The sequence below is a fragment of the Centropristis striata genome, chromosome 11 (assembly GCF_030273125.1).
Source record: "Centropristis striata isolate RG_2023a ecotype Rhode Island chromosome 11, C.striata_1.0, whole genome shotgun sequence".
Classification (NCBI taxonomy): Eukaryota; Metazoa; Chordata; class Actinopteri; order Perciformes; family Serranidae; genus Centropristis; species Centropristis striata.
This window is the reverse complement of record NC_081527.1, coordinates 22,834,864-22,856,559: the sequence shown is the minus strand read 5'-3', so window position 1 is coordinate 22,856,559 and position 21,696 is coordinate 22,834,864. Positions and strand designations below refer to the sequence as shown.

Here is a 21,696-nt window from a genome sequence, read left to right as displayed (position 1 = left end):
TGTGTTGTACATTTGATTCTCACATTTAATTTAAAGCAGACTTCTGAGGCTAAAACAGTTGAAAAGGCACAATGCTGAATGCCCAGTAACAGACTGTTCTGCCTCAACTGTGTTTACAGTAACATGCTTTCATCCATGTTAATAGGAGTTAAAGAATCCCCCCACGGGAACAGGCACGGACAGTGGTGAGGCAACAGCAGCTACTTGGCCATGGTTTGATGCCATGCATGAGGCACTTGGTGAGAGGCCATCTATTCAGCCTCCCACCCTTGTTGCCTCATGCTCGGCATCAAATCCTGGCCCGCCTGCTGCTGAAGCCTCGCCCTGTAGCAATGCCACATCTGGGGGTGAAGTGCCATCAGGCCATGGTGTCTCCAGTTGTGAGGAGGAGGAGGAGTCCATGCCATCCTGCAGCTCGCAGCCACCTCCAAAAAGACGGACAAGGGGCACGAGTGTGCTGACCTTTCTTAAAAAGCAGGCCGAAAAGGAGGAGGCCAGGGATGCAGCACTTTTTGTGCAAAATGAACGATTTCTTAACCTGTTCAGCGAATTAGTAAAAAAAACAAGCAAAGCAAACCGTCCTGTTGTGTTGACTTCAAAATGAATGTGAGATTCAAGTATAGAACCACACACTACCTGACCTGTTGTGATCAACATCACTGAAAATACTGATTTCCTTGTATGTTCTCACCATTAGTGTGGTGGTCACATTCCAAAACATTTGCAGTCAAAGCTGTAGTGCTGGAACTGCAAGCTCTCCATGAAGGCTTTAAGTGAAGGACAGAGCCATCATGTTGTCCTATTTGCTAATGACTTCATTTACATTGAGACATTATGTAAATCAGTTTAAAGCTCCTTTACCACTGACTTAATGAGTTTAGTGTTTCTTAGGCATCAAATGGGTTTTGCACATTAGAAAGATCCACTGCAATAAATAGGACAAACACTGTGTGAAATAAGGAAAGTCGATTTATTAATCGATAAAGAAAATGCAGAAGAAAACTTCTTCAATTCACTAAAACAAAATTCTTTCAATTTACAAAATGAAATAATCATGCTCTTGCAGAGGTGAGGGACGCCGATTTGGGGCAGACACCTGTGCTGCCAATCTGTCCCTCAGATGCTGACCTCCTTGATCTTCTTGCACAGGTGGTGGCTGCAGCACAGGATCCTCTTCTGCAGCTGGCTCCAGGATGTCCCCAGATGTGACGCAAATGTTGTGGAGCACTGCACACACTGCAACAACCTTTGGGGCAAAGGTGTGCTCCACTTCCAGGGCTTTGAGGAATATGCCACGCCACCGCGATTTCATCATGCCAAAAGTTCGCTCTATGATTGAGCGGGCTCTGGCATGATGTCCGTTAAAGCGGACCTCCACTCTTCCTCGCACTGGCTCCCGGTATGGAGTGATGAGGGTCACTGGTGCCGAGAGACAGGGGTATCCTCCATCTCCCACGATGAAATGGCCAGGTGGTGGGTAACAGCCACTGACAAACACTGGACTATTTCTTAGTACCCTGGTGTCATGGACCGACCCAGGGTAGCCAACAAATATGTCCAGAAATTTGCCAGTGCTGTCACAAATGGCCTGCAGCTGGACAGAATGAAACAGCTTCCGATTGAGGTAATCCTGTGCATGTGGACCATGAGGAGCCTTGATGCGGATGTGGCATCCATCAATGGCTCCCACACAGTGGCTGAAGGCTGCACTGTTGGCTAGGTGCTGGAAGCCACGACCAACTTCAGCACACTGTGCCACTGATGGGAAATGGACCACCTTGCCCAAGAGTGACAGGATGGCAGCACACATCCGGTGTATGATGTCAAAGACCGTTGTCTTTGGCACATCAAACACCCTGGACACAACGGTGTAAGACAGTCCATGTGCCAACCAGTACACTGTGATGAGGACCTCCACGTGCAGACCCCAGCCATGGGTCTTCTCCCTCCTGAGAAGGGCCATAAGTGCCTCAATTGAGGTCCTTGACAGGCGGTAGTCATACTGCATGGGTTTGGACTCATCCAAATAGATGTCCAAGAGAGGGACATGGCTATTAGGGATGGCATATATTTTGCTCCTCTCCTGTAAAAGACAAAGTGTAAATAGAATAAAGTGTAAGTTCATAACTAGTGTGCAGTTTTTTCCTTTCTTGTTTTAAATTAAAAAAAAACCAATAAATTGTTCATGTTGAATAAGGCAAAACACAACAGCTATATTCTAGATTACAGAATTACAGATTATATTCTAGATTACAGAAACAACAATGCTTTTATGGAATGTACAATTTAAGCATCCTCCTAGTCATCTATGTTCAAAACCATATCAGCATCCTCTTACCATTTGTGAGCACAGTGCCATGAGCCTCCGCCGTCACACCCTCCTCCTGTGGATCTCTCTTTGGTTCCTCTGGAACATGAACCAGACAGCAGCAGCAAGCTCCACATCTCCCATTGTGCTTTACAATTCTGATACTCCCCAGCTGACCTTTTATAGGTCACTGATTGAGGATCATCACTCATCAGGATCTACTTCGCAGCTGGATAGATGGACTGGATTCCATTAAGTGTAATTGTGTTGGGCCCTTGTCACATTAAACACATTAGATGTTTGCCACCTGTATCAGCCAGAACAACTTCAAAGCACAATCAAGTGCCATTTCATGGTGTTTGGTGATATGTATGGTGGTTCACAAATGAAAGCATACTTATTTACAGACATACTTGCATATGCATATTGTAATCCAGTTCTGTCATATTCTGTGTAGTCTAAATTGTACACACTGGACCGTAATACTATTATATTCATAGGCCATCTTAAAATTGGATCAAAATCAGGAAATGAATCTCAACAATATGGTTGACTATTCCGGTTCAATACGTTGAAAATGAAGAATAATGACATAGGATCTCAATTCATCCAATTTTTTTTTTTTTTTTTTTAATTCTTAGCAATTTTATAGATTGTGTATATGTGAATAAGATCTGACACATAATAATAAAGGTATGCTTTAAAAGCATAATAATAACATGTACAGTAGTGGCTTTGTAGCACTCAACGTTGTAAATGTGCCATGATTTATCAGTTTTCATTCAATCATACCTATTGGTATTTTGTCTATAAATATGAATGGACAGGTGCATGATCAACCTTTCTCAATGTGATCACCATTTTGTTTCACTTTTGTGACTGGCGTGGTCTATTATTCTTTTTTGTTACATTTCATTTCCAATCATGGTAATCGCCTAATATTCGTGAGAACGCTGATTTTTGTAGTCCATCTTCGGAAAATTGTTGTTTCACCACGACATGCGACGTCATCAACATTCGCCGTCGCGTGATGACGTAGACTAAGTGTAAGTGCAGTTGGATTCTCTAAACACTGCGATCGTCTTCTCCTAACTCCTCATGAATTCTCCTTCTCATCTTTCCTTGACCTCGTGACGTTTTCCATTGAGGTTAAGGAAAAGTGGTTAGGAAAGGACCTAGGAGCTGATTTTTTTGACTATTCGACCGTACCCTTGAACTGTGAACTTAACTCTGATTACACCATGATTGAAGGGAACATGTGGTTCAGTGGGCTCTGTCCTGATGTGATGTATAGGGCAGGAAGATAGGGCCACATTGAGACTTGCTGAAGAATCAATGCTGGGAAATACAACAGATATAAGTCGAGCGGTGTACGGGACTTTGTTGTGCTGTGCAAGAGCCATGATTGTGCGGTGTATGGAATACGAATGTGCTAATAAAATTTGCTGAACAGAGTATAAAGTGCTTTGTGTTTAGCCAGCTCACCCATTAACTTAGTGCAGTTGTCAAAATTGCCACGACAGTTTGGGGGCTCGTCCGGGATCACCACTTGAGTTGGACCAGGATTATTGTGCAGGTGAGGATCGGATCCTGGAACTCATGTACCTTCCCCTGGGAACAGGCTGCTGGACGCCGGAGGGGGTGAGAGGTTTGAGCGCCTGCTGAATGATCTGGAACTACTCAATGCGTGATTTTACCGGACATGGGTGAGCCAATACTCAGTTCTACTAAATTAAATGTATCTATTATTTTAGCTACCAGTTACATTTACAAAAATGCATTCCTAATCACCGTGTGATTATTACCTCTTTTAATTTAAATTAGGTGTTGATTATGTTAACTACGTTAACAAAGAGGGGGAGGGAGGTGTTGACTGTCCATTGCTTATTCTCACCTTGGGTGAAGCCTTGAAGGTTTCCCTTATGCTGGGCTTACACCAAACGATTTTCCCAGTCCCAGACTAAAAACTAAAAGTCTTTAGTAAATCTAGGAGTTTTACTGGAGTCACAGCGCGCTCCCGTCATCCCGATCGTTAAGTGTAAGGTAGTGATCGGCGCTGTTTCTTATCAGTCTTTTCCTAGTCTTTGGTTTGCGATAATATCAAACGTGTTTGATATTATCGCGAGTCGCAGTGACGTAACACAATCAACAACCAATAGATGAGCGGGGAAAGGTCCCCGGTTCCAGACTGGCAGTAAAACCACTTATCATCACAGTATCATCACAATAATATCACAATAATGTTAGTAAGCTCAGTCCTAAATACAAATATAGAGATGTAATATATTTACGGCCACAAGCGGGATTTTGGGGGTGCTGTTTCTTAGTAAAGAGAACAGTAAGCAGATCCAGTTAAAATGTATAAATAAATGTATACATAAATAAGTAATAAATAATTGATGATGAATGTGTGATTAACTAAATGAAAGTTGATAGAGCTGATAAGTATAATTATTCAATTAAACAAATTATAATTAAATAAGACATAAATGTATATCATTAATTCTTTTCTACAGTTTCCTTTCCTTTATTCTTCCTTATATCTATTTTACTGTAAAATAGTCAACTTTTCAGAAAAACAGAAATCCTTTTTCAGCTTTGTGAGGGTGTCTTTTCTTCTTTTTTTCAACACAAACCACTGCGCACACAAAAATTGCATGGTAGGTAAAAAATGCTAAAGGAAATCTAGTTGTAGTCTTGTAAATAGTGACCCTGCAAGATTCACAGTCTTTGTAGAATCTCAGTCTGAGACTAGGCTGGGACTAAAAACTCTTAACACTTGTCTTTAGATGTGAGCAGGTGTGAGCTGATAGTCTTGCAGGAGTCTTTCCAAATCTTTTCAAAGTCTTCTGGTGTATAGGTAGCATAAGTCTTGCATTTTAGGTGAAAACCCTAACATTGATTAAATTAAGTAAAAAGAAAATGGGTTGTTCATTGGGAAAGAAGACAAAACTAATCCAATTAGATGGCCAGCAAGAGTTATGTCTGAAAAATATGGCGAGTGGACATGTGAACAGCTTGATCTATGGGATAAATGGGGATTTCCAACTGGGGGTAGCTTCAGCACTAACCAACTTGCAATCCTAAAATTTCGATTAGAGCACTATGAGAAATGTTGAAGTTGACTGGGTAGCACTTGAGCTGTGGGTGATAGAGGCAGAGGCGAGGGCCAGACAAAGAGCCTCCAATGTTGTCCAAGCTGTTGCAGCAGTTCCAGAGACAGACAATTCACACCGGGCGCGTTACGGCCGCGGAACGGCAGCATAGTGAGCCAGCCGTATACACGTGAGATAATTAGTAGATAATTTCATATAATTATCATATAATATAATATGTATACTATATGATCAGCTGGGTAAGTGAGTTTTAACTGTTTCTACAGAATAAAGAGACGCTGATGATGAAATGTTGACAAACATCATTGTTTAATAATGAACCTATAAAAGACAAAATGCAAATAAATTATAGAAAGTTGGCAGTGACACGTCTTATTCTCTTCACAATGAAACATTTCTGTTTTTATTAAACGTACACTTTGTCTTTATTTATTAATAAATCAAAAATCGTCTTCACATCCTTCAAACTCTCGTCATCGACCGTCTTTGGCTTTCTTTAGAAATCTCAAAATCTCTGCCAGGAATGTTGTAATAATGTTTGGCTCCAGCAGCCTATTGAATACATTTTTTTCAAGTATCTGAACATTATCAGAGATGAACTTTAACAATAGAAAACAATAGAAAACACATTGCATAGTATCTCAGCTGGTTCCAATGTGGAAAAGAGTCTCTCCCAATAAGAAATACAATGCTCATCACTAAACATAAATACTGGATCTTTACTGGAAAGTGCTGACCTGATATTTTCCCCGCAGGAAGCAGGAAATGTTTCTATCGTGTTCAAAGCGTTTACGAGCAGCCGCACTCATCCACGATCATGTTCTGGATGTCTTTCTTGATGATCTTCTGCTCTTCATTGTAGTACAGCATGGACATGGCGCGGAGCCGCGTTGGCACGCAGCACGACTTGGTGTTCTGAAACGGGCCGTAGCCCCGCATGCGATAATGGTTGATGACGGTGGAGTGGAAGGACAGGGACGAGCCGCTGAAGCTCGCCATGTGGTTCGGACAATCGCCCTCGCAGTAGTTGGCGTGGTAACCGGACGGAGCGATAATCCAGTCGTTCCAGCCGATATCCTTAAAGTTCACGTAAAATTGTCGTTTGCAGCAGAGGCGTATTTTCCCGTCACACTCCAGACCTCGTTTGACCCGTCGCTGAGTCGCCTCCTCTCCGGGCCGCAGCGCCACCATGAGGAACGGCCTGTGAGACTGATCACGGCCGCTGGCTCGCTCGCCATCAATGGATGGCATCAGGACGGGCAAGGCTCCGGCCTCTGGGCACATTGGGCAGGAAACTCGCAGGGTGAGCGAGCTGTCGCCGGCGTCCAGCAGTGCCTGGACGTTGCGGGGGACGGCCACGGTGTGCCAGCCGCTGCGACGGGTGTCCACCAGTTTCTCGGAGATACACTCCTCCTTCTCCTCGTCGACGTGAAGCTGCAGCAGCCGCAGCGTCACTTTGCCTTTCGCTCGGGTTCCCTTCGACATCTTCAGGAAGATCCAGACGTTGGCCTGCTCCACCAGCGACGAGCCGCTACCCTCCTTCGACATGTCAAAGGTCACTGTGTCCGGTGAGTCTCCTGCAACAGAGAAATAGTTTTTATTTATTTCACTGACGTCATGTTGATAATAAATGATGACAGCTCAGAGACCCTCCCTCCCAGCTTTTTTGTCTTCCTGTCACTTGAATGAATGAACAAAATGTCATTAAGAATAAAAGCATGAATGAAGCCGCTGCCTCTAAATATACTCGATATAAGCAGAAACACTAAAAAAAGAAAAGGCCTGGTTTCAGGGAATGTTGTTAACAAGGCAACACACACACACTCTTTGTTTCCAGAATAATTATTGAGGCCCAGATTTGTCTGAATGAAGAGATTATTTACGGCCCAAGACCACTCGGTATGCCCCTCCCCCTCGTTACTGTCCTCTAATTTGGGCGAGCCATTGAGGGACATTTTTAATTAAAGATTCCTCTCAAAGCACTCTATTTATAGCACAAAGCCATTCTGTACATTTATGTAAGCAAACAAGCAATGGGACGATCTGATTGGTCACAAGTTGGTTCACATTCAAACAAACAATACTCTTGAAGGTTTTGTGATCATCAACATATTAAATAACTTTAAAAACTGTTTATGATTAAAATGACTGGATTGATTCACGATGCAGATCCAACAGACTCTTGTGTTGAAAATCTCTTCTTTTGTACAATCAGGGATTAAATTCACAGCAACGCACTAAATTGTGATAAAAACAAAATACAACCACGATCCCAAAAAAGTTGGGACAAAAATGGAGGCAGAGCCTGTCTTCATCCTGTCATCAACCTGCCGACCAATCAGCAACAAGATGCTCAGGTGTGTTCAGGTTCATTCATGAAGGCTTAAGGCACACACAAATAGAGTACATGAATACATGCAGCTGGTATTAATGATGAACAGGTGGATGACCGCAGGTGAACTCACGCAGGAATCCAAGAGTTCATTCAAACTGACAATCAATAGATTCAGTCTGTTGAAATCTGTAAACAAACTTTGAACTTTTGGGATTTTTGTGAATGAGCAGAGCAGACAGACATTTATGGTGTAATATTTGTACTCAGTGGGTAACTACAGGCTGACTACAGGATAACTACAGGGTGACTACAGAATGACTACAGGGTAACTACAGGCTGACTACAGGATAACTACAGGGTGACTATAGAATGACTACAGGGTGACTGCAGGGTGACTACAGGGTAACTACAGAGTAACTACAGAGTGACTGCAGAGTGACTGCAGGGTGACTACAGGATAACTACAGGGTAACTACAGGATAACTACAGACTACAGGGTAACTACAGGGTAACTACAGGGTAACTACAGGATGACTACAGGATAACTACAGGATAACTACAGGGTAACTACAGGATAACTACAGACTACAGGGTAACTACAGGGTAACTACAGGATAACTACAGGGTAACTACATGTGACTACAGGGTAACTACAGGGTATCTACAGGGTAACTACAGAGTGACTACAGAGTAACTACAGGGTGACTACAAAGGTGACTAAAGGATAATTACAGGCTGACTACAGGGTAGCTACAGGGTATCTACAGGATAACTACAGGCTGACTACAGGGTAACTACAGGGTGACTACATGGTGACTACAGGGTGACTAAAGGGTAACTACGGGGTAACTACAGGATGATTACAGGATGACTACATCGTGACTACAGGGTAACTACAGGGTAACTACAGGGTAACTACAGGGTAACTACAGGCTGACTACAGGGTGACTACAGGGTGACTACATGGGGACTACAGGGTGACTAAAGAATAACTACGGGGTAACTACAGGATGATTACAGGATGACTACAGAGTGACTACAGGGTAACTACAGGGTAACTACAGGATGACTACAGGGTGACTACAGGATGACTAAAGGGTGACTACATGAAAACTACAGGGCAATTACAGGGTAACTACAGGGTGACTACAGGGTGACTACATGAAAACTACAGGGCAATTACAGGGTAACTACAGGGTGACTACAGGGTGACTACAGGGTGACTACAGGATAACTACAGACTACAGGATACCTACAGGGTAACTACAGGGTATCTACAGGATAACTACAGGCTGACTACAGGGTAACTACAGGGTAACTACAGGCTGACTACAGAGTGACTACAGGGTGACTACAGTGTGACTACAGGGTAACTACAGGCTGACTACAGGGTAACTACAGGGTGACTACAGGATAACTACAGGGTAACTACATGGTGACTACATGGTAACTACAGGGTGACTACAGGTAATGACAGGGCAACTACAGGGTGACTACAGGATAACTACAGGGTAATTACAGGGTGACTACAGGGTGACTGAATGATAACTATAGGATGCCTACAGGGTAACTACAGGGTGACTACAGGAAAACTACAAGGTGACTACAGAGTGACTACAGGTGACTACAGGGTAACTACAGGATAAATACAGGATAACTACAGGGTAACTACATGGTGACTACAGGATAACTACAGGTGACTACAGGGTAATGACAGGGTAACTACAGGGTAACTACAGGCTGACCACATGGTGACTACAGGGTAACTACAGGCTGACTACAGGCTGACTACAGGGTAACTACAGGGTGACTACAGGGTGACTACAGGATTACTACTGGGTGACTACAGGGTGACTACTGGGTGACTACAGGGTAACTACAGGGTGACTACAGGGTGACTACAGGGTGACTATAGGGTAACTACAGGCTGTGATTTAAAGTAGGGTTAGTAATTGTAACTTTATAACAATATAACTTTATAACTCTGTACCTTTATGACAATATAACTTTGTTACAATATACCTTTGTTACAATATACCTTTGTAACTATATAACTTTATATCAATATAACTTAGTAACTCTGTAACCTGTGACCTGTAACAGCTGTGACTGTTAGACTCACCTGGCTCTGCGAACGTTATGATTTCAGAAGGTGGTTCAGGCGGTGTTTGGGCCCTGGGGCCCCGGCCCTCCTCCGGGATCTCAACGCTGCCGTCTTCAGCCACGCGGCCAACGTGTAGCTTCTTGATGGCGTTGAGCAACGCGGCGCGAGGGACCGGCTGCGTCAGGTTAGGCCGCGTGCTCAGGTGCAGCATGTTGAGAATGTGACGCTTCACCGCCTCCACCATGTCACTCTGTCCTCCTGACGAAGATGAGTTCCTCCTCATCTGAGCCAGAGAGCAGGACGGGCATTCTGAGGATGACGCCCCCTCCTGGAGCCGAGACGCCACTTCAACATCGGGACCCGGAGAGACTGTCGGAGAGGTGTCGACAAGGAGACCAACGGCCATGAAGAAGAAGGCAGAAAACAGAGAGGACATGATGGGCTGACACTGACAGTAGAGGCGTCGAGTCTCACAGAGTCACTGACACTGAAGAGTTCAAGATCCTTCAGATTCAGACCTGACAGACACAGTAGAGACAGCAGAGTCCTCACAGAGTTCACAGAGGAGCACCAGGTGAATCTTCTGCTCTTTGAATCTTCTCTGTGTTATAGGCCTGGTCCTGATCTATCCGGTCCTGCTGCTTCTGGTCCTGATCTATCCAGTCCTGCTGCTTCTGGTCCTGTCGGTTCGGTGATCTGAGCTGAATGAACACTGTGTGCAGGGTCACTCTACTCTCCCTCTCTGCTCTGTTACTGTAATTATACCTCTCTGCCTGTTTAATCCCTCCCTCCATCCACAGAGGTATTCCCTGTGATTCACACACACACACACACACAGACACACACACACACACACACACACACACACTGTGAGTAAAGTCTCTCAGAATATCTCAGGACTGTTTGTGGTGTTTCCTCCTGAATGAACGTCACGACAGAAGAGGAGGAGGAAGGAGGGAAGAGGAGGAAGAGAGAGTGTCCCTGATTCATTCATACCACACACACACACACACGCGCACACACACACACACACACACACACACACACACAGATGACTCAGCACAGCGTCATCATCACCTCACGTGGAGGAGAAACTCTGTCGGTGTGAGATTAATTTTTAGACTAAGTGAAGAGTTTGTTGTTATAATCAGAGTTCTGCACACAGCAGATGGAGCACACACACACACACACACACACAGACAGACACACACTGTGACATCAGCACGCCCTCTGCTGGTAGGAGTCAGCTGTTACAGCATCTTCCTCACCTGAACCACATCCTCCGACAGCCCTTTGGTCTTCCTGTCTGTCCTCATAACATAGAGATATTAACTGGTTCCCATTATAACTGAGACATTAAGACCAAGGGGCCCAAACCTGCAGATATTTCACCAGGACATAAGAAGATGCTTTATGATTAGTGATGTCATCCCCCTGCTCCCAGCATGCTGTGTTCACAGCTGTGTAAAGAGTTAAATTCAGTTCTTGTTGTTTCAGTGTGTAAATCTTTATCTTAATTATGTCAGGAAGGAGTTACTTTTATCAGCAGTGAAGGAGTGGGTCAGACAGACAGACGGACGGACAGACGGAAGGACAGACATCCTGAGGCGACAGAAAAGAAGGGACTGGAACAAACAGTCCCTTTGGTACTGTCGCCTCAGGATCCGGTCCCCCACTTCAACTGTGGTGGGTTGTATGTCGTCTGGATCCTGGAGCAGACTCTCCTGCACCTGTGAGTGGAGATCACTTAGAGCGCTTATTAGCATTTTGATTAATTCCTAGGTCTGATTGCTTGCGATCGTTTTGTCTCTCAAAAAAAAAATTAATCAAATCTCCTACTGTAATGGGTTTACAGTTGTACCATTTCTCCACCATCTTTTTGTCAGACATTCTTACCGGTTTTTAGTCACAATACACAGCGATATTTTGCCACACTCGGCGATCGTTTTGTCTGAAGTGGTCTCGAGGTGAGCCTAGTGCCCCCAAACCCTCGCAGCTGGGGAGGCAGAGGACTCTATTTTTACCAGGAGGTCAGCCGTCTGGACTCACTGAATGTCTCTGGCCCGAGATGGTAATTCGGGAGTAACCAGCAGACTTCTACCTTTGCAGGCGGGTGTGTCTTGGCTATAGTGCTGCCAACCGTCCCTTGAAAAACGGAATCGTCCCGTATTTAGAAACAAAAGCACCCGTCCCGTATTGAGGTGAAAAAGGACGCACTTTGTCCCGTATTATTGTGACAGTCATAAAATAGTCAGTAAATGCCAATGAAAATGTAATAGCAGGGCGCTTTATATGTAAACTTACGGTAAACTTGTTCCCAGGCCCCGTCCTGCTCTGTGACCAATGAACTGACAGCATATTCACACACGAGTATGACGATACAGAATACGCTCATCCCATTGGTCGAGGAGAAGATAGCAGAAGACAACAAAGCAGCATGCGTAGGTGACAGTGACACAGACGCCGACACGGCTTTACGGGGCGCTACACCTTCAGCAGCAATGTGTCTAGTACCCCTCCGAGAAAAAAACAGAAAAGGATGCAAAAATACTGAAGAATGGGTTAAAGGAAGCACCTGGGTGGAAAAAGTGCGTGATAACATCTATAAAGCGCACTGCACGTTGTGCCGGCGCTCTTTTCCCGTAGCCCATGGTGGACTGACTGATCTGAAACAACATGCTTCCAGTACTGCGGTCACGCCATCTGCACTTTAAATTTTAGTGCGCAATTACATTGCACTTTACGGCCCGTTTGTCAGCTGCATGACTCCAAAATAGCCATTCAATTGTATTCATGCTGCTCCAGTAAAATAAATACATCAATTTGTTATCAGCAAACTCCAGTGCATTCTTGAAGACCAGGTCCCCATGTGTTCATGACATGAATTTAATGCCTTTTTACTGAACCAATTTGGAATTATGGAATGCTATAATCTTCCAAAATGGCCATTCAATTGCATACATACTGCATTTTAAAAGCCAACAAAAGCAGTGAATAAAATTGTTATCAGCAAACTCCACTACATCTTTGAAAAACAGGGCCTAATTGTTATTTTGTGTTAAAGTGAATTGCTGGATAATCATTTGTTTTCATGTATTCATGAAAAAATACACAAAAATATGCATCTAATTCAATTCAGGTTCGAGTCAAATTGTTAAAAAATAATTTTACTTACAAAAAAGGGGCTAAAAAATTTCACCACGCCAGGATGGGTGAAGGCAATCGGGTCGGCCGGCCCTGCCAATGAAGTGTCCCTTATTTATTTTTCGGGGAGTTGGCAACCCTACTTGGCTAACCCTTCTCCCTAAACGTCTCTGATGTCCCTTTTACAACAGACTCAAATGCAGTGTCCTATGGTGTCCAATTATAATTCTAGGTCCCAAAGTTACTGTTTTTCACTACCACCCACCAATTTCCAAAGAACTGTGCCTGGAGAGCTCCATGCAATGGACTCGTGCATCCCGGAAGTTTAAATTCACTTCAGAACACAGGAACCTCCCAACATTCAATGTGAAAACATTAACTTCTTCTCTTATTTTCATTTGTTTTTCTTTATGGTGAGGCCCTGATTCCCTTGGTTCCCAGATACTCTGTGTTTTGAACACGTTTCACAGTCCCTTACTATCCGAGGTGAGTTAAACCTGACGGTGTTAGACCGACTGATTCGCTGAATAGTATTTTGCCTAAAATTTTGGGCACCTTCCCCAGTATGGGAAGCCTGACCAGTTTGGTTTTATTCTAATTTGCAGGCACTTATGTGTATGTGATTTCAACATTACATGTAGCTATATACAATTCACAGTTCTAACAAGCAATGTAATACTTACAATTTAATACTCACAATTTAGAATCTTTTTTCTTCCAGATCCAGATATTCCAGAACGATCTCCACCCAAACGACTGATAGATTTTTCAGATCTCCTTGTCTTTTGGGAAGAGTTGATCGGTCAGCGTGAAAAAAAAAGAAGGAAAATGGACAAAATTCCAAAACCAAGAAGAAACTGGGTGGAAACACCAGATTGTTAGGGCTGGGGCTCTTGAAGCCTCACGCACTCTACCCCGGTTCTTCTGTTCTAGACTTCAAAATGACTGAATACAGTTTACCATTTACTGAAAGAAAAATAGCCAAATGCAATGAGCAGCTGGACCACGCCGGGATCACCAGTCAGAGTACCAACAAGTTCCTCTATTCACAGTTTTCTTCTGGGTGTGGGACCCCGACAGGAAGTTGGGCTTGTCCCAATTGGTCAATTTTGGGTGGTGAAGCAGTAGCCGACCCATACTGGACACCTCGTGATATTTCAAAACTAGACACCTTTCCTTACTTACTTCCCTACAGTGTCTTGTATGTATATTTCTTATTTCCCTTTTGTGAGGCCTATGGTGTCTTGTATGTATGTTTCTTACTGAAATAGCTGAACCCTGATCTAGTTCTAACTGGTTTTCAGGAAAGGTTCTGTAAGAGGGCACAATGTGCCCTCTTAACCTATAGCCAAATAGATAGTGGCGGTTCTAGACCAGTTTTACTTTGGGTCCAAGCAGGGGCCAGTGCTGAATCAGAGGGGCACATTAAAAAAACGGCAAAGATGATATTTAAGCATTCAAACTCTTTATTATAGCTTCTTTAAACATCTCATTTAGATATATTTGGAGATACAAATACATTGATTGAAACAATGAGACTTACCAATAATAACAATTTTGTATAACAATGACATTGGAAAGTTGCACAATTAAACTATTATATAACATACACATTCTGGGTTACTTTTGCGTACAATGAAATATTGTTTGAACAAAAGATAGGAAAGAATTGTTCCGTTGTTCATTGTTATAAATTGATCATTTTATTATTAATTTGACACAGTGGCCACAGCAGGGGCCAAGGGCTTCTTCACAGGGGCAGTGGCCCCTGTAGGCCCATGTGTAGAACTACCACTGCAAATAGAGGAAGTGAGCCTTAAATGTTCGTTGAACAGATCTGCAAAGTCACTGAAGTTTTTTAACAAATAATATTTTTAACACTTAAGTTACAGCTAAGCTAAGCTAAGTGTCCCTATCCTTCAACCAGAGCCGGCCCGTGGCATAGGCCATATAGGCAAATGCTAAGGGCGCCATCCATTGAGGGGCGCCACGCCAGCGCCACAAATGGGAAAGAAAAAAAAGAGTAACGTTCACTATTTTTTATAATTAGTTGGTTCTATTATTTCTTAATACAAAAATAATCCCATGTTAATTGAAATGCAAAGTAAAGCCTATTTAATTAAAAAATAATATAATATGTTTGTAATGTTACAACATTACTTTGCCCCTAAACGGCCAACACTGTCCGGTGCCCAGGGAAGAAAACAAAAGAAAAGAAGAGGAGGAAAAACGAGATAAAGACAGAGGTAACGTTACATGAAATAATTTGTCTGTTACAGAAGGTGATAGTAACCTGGCTTTTTAACATTAAGCGACATGATTTGCTAATTGCTAATCAATAAATAGCTAGCGTTAACTGTTTTAACATCAGTGGAGGGGGCTTAGTTGTTATGGAAAATAATAATGTAGGTAATTACAGTACTCCCACCTTACATTCCTCTGGGACATTTGTAAATATAAGATCTTTTAAGCAGGTGTTTACATTTCTTTACATTTTTTATTGCCTTCTCACCAGAAGACAATAAAAATGCCCTGCTGGTAAAAGTCATCTTTCCACCCCTTTATATATTATAGTTGTAAGCCTAGTTGTTAAAGTGCACATCATTAATGTTAATAAAGCAATATCACATGAGAGGGAATGCTGTTTTGAATATCAGCACTGCTGTGATTCGGTCAAAGATAATCATAACATAACATTCTCATATGATATATTATATTGATACTTTGCATTCTGATATTCAGCATTTCACTGTAATGATGACAATAAATCTAATCAGTCAACATCATACATATATCTCTATGGTTTTTCATTTATATATCATTTCATTTTATTCCTGGAATCATATGTTTTTATTATTAGACTGTGATACTCAATGGTGTCACATACTCCTCTCTTCAGATGCCTTGCTGAAGTTTCTGAATCCCCTCTGGGCCATCTACCACATCTACCGCTGCTGCCTCCACCTCAGCAACACAACCCACCGGTGATGCAGCAGCATCAAGTGGTCCTCCCGTTGCCTCCACCTCAGCAGTAGGATCCCCTTTTTTGTAATATAGTTGTTAAAGTCATTACTGGTTTCTTTAATATCTTGTTTTATGCGGCGCCTTATTTATATTGTATTTTTAAATTGTTTTATGCAATTTGTTGACACGTTTTTTTTGTGTTTAGTCAGATCATATACTTTATGTAAGATATTTATGAATGTACTGTATGTAAAAATGATTGTATTTCATATATAATTTTTTTTTTGTATTAATTAATTTATATATTTTTATCTTGTTAACTATACTGATTGTGAATTTGCTTTCTTTAAGTGAAAAAAAAGGTCAAAGACAAAGCTCTTCGGTTTCCTGTGAGTACACTGGCGATGCAAGGGGGGCGCCACCTAAAATCTTGCCTAGGGCGCCAGATTAATTAGGGCTGGTGTAGGTACCAGATCGGCTCCGGGTCCTTCGCCTGTTGATTACGTCTAACAATATGATTGGCTGTACGCTTAAATGGGAGTACAATGTACAACGGACAGTTGTGATTGGCTGTATGTAACACAGCTGTGATTGGCTGTACATCATGGCAACGGCTGCAGTCATAGCAACGCTTGCCTGTGGCGAAACCAATGTTCAAGTTTTGTGTATTTGTGTGCTAAGCAGCAATAAACTGCTTTTTATTTTGACTATAAGGGTGTGGTGTGTGGACTCCTGTAAATGTGCATAGAATATGAGAATAATTGTGTTTCTGTTGGATATTTGTGTGTGTATATATAGATAAATACACACAGACAAGTGAAAAATAGCTTAAAAGTATATATTTGTATGTATGTGTGTGTGTGTGTGTGTGTGTGTGTATGTGTGTGTATATATATATATATATATATATATATATATACATATACACTTGTAAGCTATTTTTCACTTATGTGTGTGTATTTGTGTATACACATATATTATATATATACACACATATCTATCTATCTATCTATCTATCTATCTATCTATCTATCTATCTATCTATCTAAAAGTCGAAAGCTACTTAGTTTGTCGGAGTCACTGTAGCGTTTTGTGTGACGTAATCAGCAGCAGACGAAGGACCCTGATCTGGTACCTACACCTACCTGCCTTCAACTTTAACATCAAAACTACTTCTGAACCCCAAAACCGCTTTGTTTTCTTTAAACACGTTTAGAATATAACAACACTCTCTGTCAGTCCTCAAATGTCTCACGTGGGACCAAAGTTTCTGTTACAAAAATGTATTTTCTGTCAGAATCACTTTACTCTAAAGATCAAGTCACACTGAGACATAAATACGAAAAGCTGCTTGGAACAACAACAATAATAATAATAATAATAATGTTATAATAATAATGTGTGTCTCTTTTTTTTACCTCATTAAAAGTGCCAGAATCTATGAAAATGTCGGGACGTTTCTACAAACTGGAGCAACAATATATTTACTATATTTATATAGTTTATTTTTATTGCAGTGAAATTAGTACAGAGGGTTAATTGTAATATATTCTCTTCCTGTTTACTGGACAGTGAATGATAAACAGGAAAATAATTAGTAAAAAAACAGATTAACAGATGAATTTAAATGTTGCTTTATATATTACACTGAGCAAAAATATAAACGCCCCATGTCAAATTTTAGAATTTTTATTATCATTAGGTTTATACAATATATGAAGTGAATCAAAATTTTATTTAATTTTTTAATGACTAATCTTCAGATCAACGTTCATTACATCTTGATATTGACATCAGCAAAGGAGTGACAATCCTTTGAACACGTTGGGGGTCAGGTTGAAGAAACTGAATGTTCAATATCTTGTGTGTCCACCATTTGCATTTCTCAAAGCAACACTTCTCCTCATGGAGTTGATCAGGTTGTCAATCGTGGCCTGTGGAAGGTTATTCCATTCTTCCTGGAGGGCCACACGGAGCTGGTCGCAGACACGTTGATCCAGAACATCCCAGATGTTCTATGGGCGACATGTCCGGCAATACGAGCTCTCAAACGGACCATCTTCAGATAATTAACATCCAGCTGCACAGCAACCTCTGGTGGACATCCCTGCATCCATTATGACCTGAGACATCTGAGGCATGATGACTTAGGTCAAAGTTTGACATTTTATGGTGGCCTTATATTGTCCCCAGTATAAGGATTGACTGGGTACAGCTCATTCTTTCTGATCCATAGACAACATAAATAATGGACCTAGTCACCGTGACATTACTCATTGGTTTGTGGCCCGTTGGAAGCATCGAGTTCATCGTTACACTCGTCGGCATCTTGTGTCTCCATCTTGTTTCCGATATGGGGAGCAGACCGTATTTGAACTGTGGAGGAGCAAGAAGGATCTGATCTGACCACACGCCTCTCTACACCTCAACCTGACTGAGTCATGTTAGCATTAACTGGAGCATTAACAGGGTTGGTAGTTTTGGCTAGTAAAAAACAAAAACAAAATGTTTGTTACTTACCTCAGAAAAATGAACAACGACTCATTGGAGTGTCTGTTAGTCCAACCAATCGTTGAAGAAGACATTTTTAATGAACAAAACATTCAAAAAAACTGTCATTAAGTGAAAATACAGTGAAAGGGTCAAAGTTATGAGACCAAGCAGCTAAATGTCCTTTTTTATATCTATATAACGTTATATATAACTTTATTGACACGTTGCCGTGGATACGCATTGTTCTGCTTCTCTCCTGATGACGCTCGCCCTGCTAGTGACCTGTCAATCAAAGGTAGCCCCGCCCCAAATCATACGATGATTCTTTATCTTCTATTTTCTTCTAAATGGGGCCATTACTTGAACTATTAACATCAGATTGTCTTGAAGAAGATTTTTTTTACAAGCGATTGAGGCCATAGTGGTGCCCTAAAAAACATTTCTGAGGTAAAACATCAGGTGAGAAGTTGCCTCATTTTGCATTGAAATAAATGGACAGAAATGTTTTTGCAGCCTTACTTAACACCCCCTGCTGGAATTTTTGATAGAATGCAGCTTAAGGCACTTCCTGGGCTGCATCCCATTGCTCTTACTTTGCATCAATGCGTCCCTCACTTGCGCCGTGAGGGAAGCGAGGAGAGGGGAAACGATTTAAGAGACATGGGACGTCCTTCCCTCCGAAGCGCCACGTGAAGCGACGTCTGTTTCTAATGACAGCGGCAGCAGATCACAGCTGGATCAGCTGTCAGTCACTTTTACAGCTGGAGACATGCACTAATAATAATAATCACGATTATGTTATAATTATGTTAATAAATGTGAACCATGCATGGTTCAGAGAACAGTAGCCTATACTAGTGTATGATGATACGTTTTTTTTTATCCTTTTTATGCTTGATAATAAGTACTTATTAATACGGGACTTTTATTTTGACGGGACTTTTATTTTCCTGCTTCCGATGTGTCCGAAGGTCCGGGTATACAGTGCCCCCTTTTCCTTTTTTCGTTTTAAACCAAAAACGAAAAAACGGATTTTGCTATCAGCATCAAAAAACGAAATAACCAAACAACCTAAATGAAATAACGGCCGTTATTTGTTTTTTGCAAATTAATTTTTCCTTTTTTCGTTTCTCATTTATTGATATGACGTCGGACACATCGGAAGCGGAAAAATAAAAGTCCCGTCAAAATAAAAGTCCCGTATTAATAAGTAGTTATTATCGAGCATAAAAAAAGGGGAAAAAATGTATCATCATACACTAGTATAGGCTACTGTTCTCTGAACCATGCATGGTTCACATTTATTAACATAATTATTATTGATTATTGATTATAATTATAACTGAAGCCAGGCCTAACGCCATAAATGAAAGCTATCGCTATGAAAGAGTTTTTTTTTTTTTCAAGATAAATGAAGTAGGACATTAAAAGATTCCCTTTGATTAGCACACTCAGAACATTGTCATATCATTTAATTACAGCCATAGCCTGACGTTTGGGAAGCCTATCTGACCACATGTTATACAGCCCGGTCGCCGGTGCTGATCGCTTCTGAAGTACTTTTATGTTGTTTATCTTATCACCATGGCAACGCGTTGTCACCGGCAACTTGTCAGCATAGTGACGAACGGGCAGCAGCTGCAGCCACAACCTCACACACATTATGAAAATAATAATTATTAAAAATGAGAATTTGTGAGGTTATCGCTTCAGTGCTGATGTTTAGCCAGGGTGGCATCGCAACGCAGCAGCTGCATCATAATAAATCCCTGGAATATGGGGGAAGCTTGCTCGCGATCGCAGCTCCTTTGATGAGAGCACAAAGCTCAGAGCCGGACAATAACCGGAAAATAAATCAGTTAACTCTAACCGGGGCTAAAGGTTTTGTTGAGCCGGAACATGAACACAGAGCCTGGTTGAGCCTCCACCGTACTAAAGCCCTCAGGTCTAGTCTTCATGTAATAACAGCGCTACCCTGTGGCTAAACATCAGCACTGAAGCGATAACTTCACAAATTCTCATTTTTAATAATTATTATTTTCATAATGTGTGTGAGGTTGTCGCTGCAGCTGCTGCCCGTTCGTCACTATGCTGACAAGTTGCCGGTGACAACGCGTTGCCATGGTGATAAGATAAACAACATAAAGGTACTTCAGAAGTGATCAGCACCGGCGACCGGGCTGTATAACATGTGGTCAGATAGGCTTCCCAAACGTCAGGCTCACCCGCCGCCTATGGCTGTAATTAAATGATATGACAATTTTCTGAGTGTGATAATCAAAGGGAATCTTTTAATGTCCTACTACTAAAAAACAAACTCTTTCATAGCGATAGCTTTCATTTATGACGTTAGGCCTGGCATTAGTTATGATTATAATTAATAATCAATAATAATTATGTTAATAAATGTGAAACATGCATGGTTCAGAGAACAGTAGCCTATGCTAGTGAACACAGTATAGGCTACTATAACTAATGCCTGGCTCACCCGCCGGCATTAGTTATGATTATAATTAATAATCAATAATAATTATGTTAATAAATGTGAACCATGCATGGTTCAGAGAACAGTAGCTTATACTAGTGTACGATTATACGTTTTTTAATCCTTTTTATGCTTGATAATAAGTACTTATTAATACGGGACTTTTATTTTGATGGGACTTTTATTTTTCCGCTTCCGATGTGTCCGACGTCATATCAACAAATGAGAAACGAAAAAAGGAAAAATGAATTTGCAAAAAACAAATAACGGCCGTTATTTCATTTAGGTTGTTTGGTTATTTCGTTTTTTGATGCTGATAGCAAAATCCGTTTTTTCATTTTTGGTTTAAAACGAAAAAAGGAAAAGGGGGCACTGTTTTCCTTTTTTCGTATTTTCGTTTGGACAGAAAAAGGAATTATACTATAGTACCCGGACCTACCCGGACCCTTTTATCTGTTTTATTTATGTTCAATACTATGTGTTTTTACATAGTACATATTTGTATACTGCACTGAGTATTGCACTGAATTTCGTTATGCACTGCATAATGACAAATAAAGATATTCTATTCTATTCTATTATAACTCCATGTTGCATCAATATTTGACATGGGGCATTTATATTTTTGTTAGGTATATTAATCCAGTTTATTTACACAAATGATACCAGAAACTGAAACAACCTAATCAGCTGACTAAGTGACGTCACATTAAGCCCCGCCCCTACACACACATACAAACACACACA

At 41.5% G+C, this 21,696-nt stretch overlaps 2 protein-coding genes across 2 annotated transcripts; both read right to left on the bottom strand.

Annotated features, from left to right (window-relative positions):
• Positions 1–255: 255 nt before the first annotated feature.
• Positions 256–2,452, bottom strand: LOC131980981 (putative nuclease HARBI1). The gene is made up of 3 exons (XM_059345282.1): positions 2,378–2,452; positions 1,129–2,083; positions 256–425 (listed from the first exon to the last, which is right to left on the bottom strand). Exons 1-3 carry the CDS (start codon positions 2,450–2,452, stop codon positions 256–258), a joined length of 1,200 nt encoding a protein of 399 aa, XP_059201265.1.
• A 3,268-nt stretch (positions 2,453–5,720) lies between these two features.
• Positions 5,721–10,584, bottom strand: inhbab (inhibin subunit beta Ab). Its single transcript, XM_059344736.1, has 2 exons — positions 9,882–10,584; positions 5,721–7,001 (listed from the first exon to the last, which is right to left on the bottom strand). The coding sequence occupies exons 1-2, from the start codon at positions 10,297–10,299 to the stop codon at positions 6,214–6,216; spliced, it is 1,206 nt and encodes a 401-aa protein (XP_059200719.1). The 5' UTR covers positions 10,300–10,584; the 3' UTR covers positions 5,721–6,213.
• Positions 10,585–21,696: the final 11,112 nt, after the last annotated feature.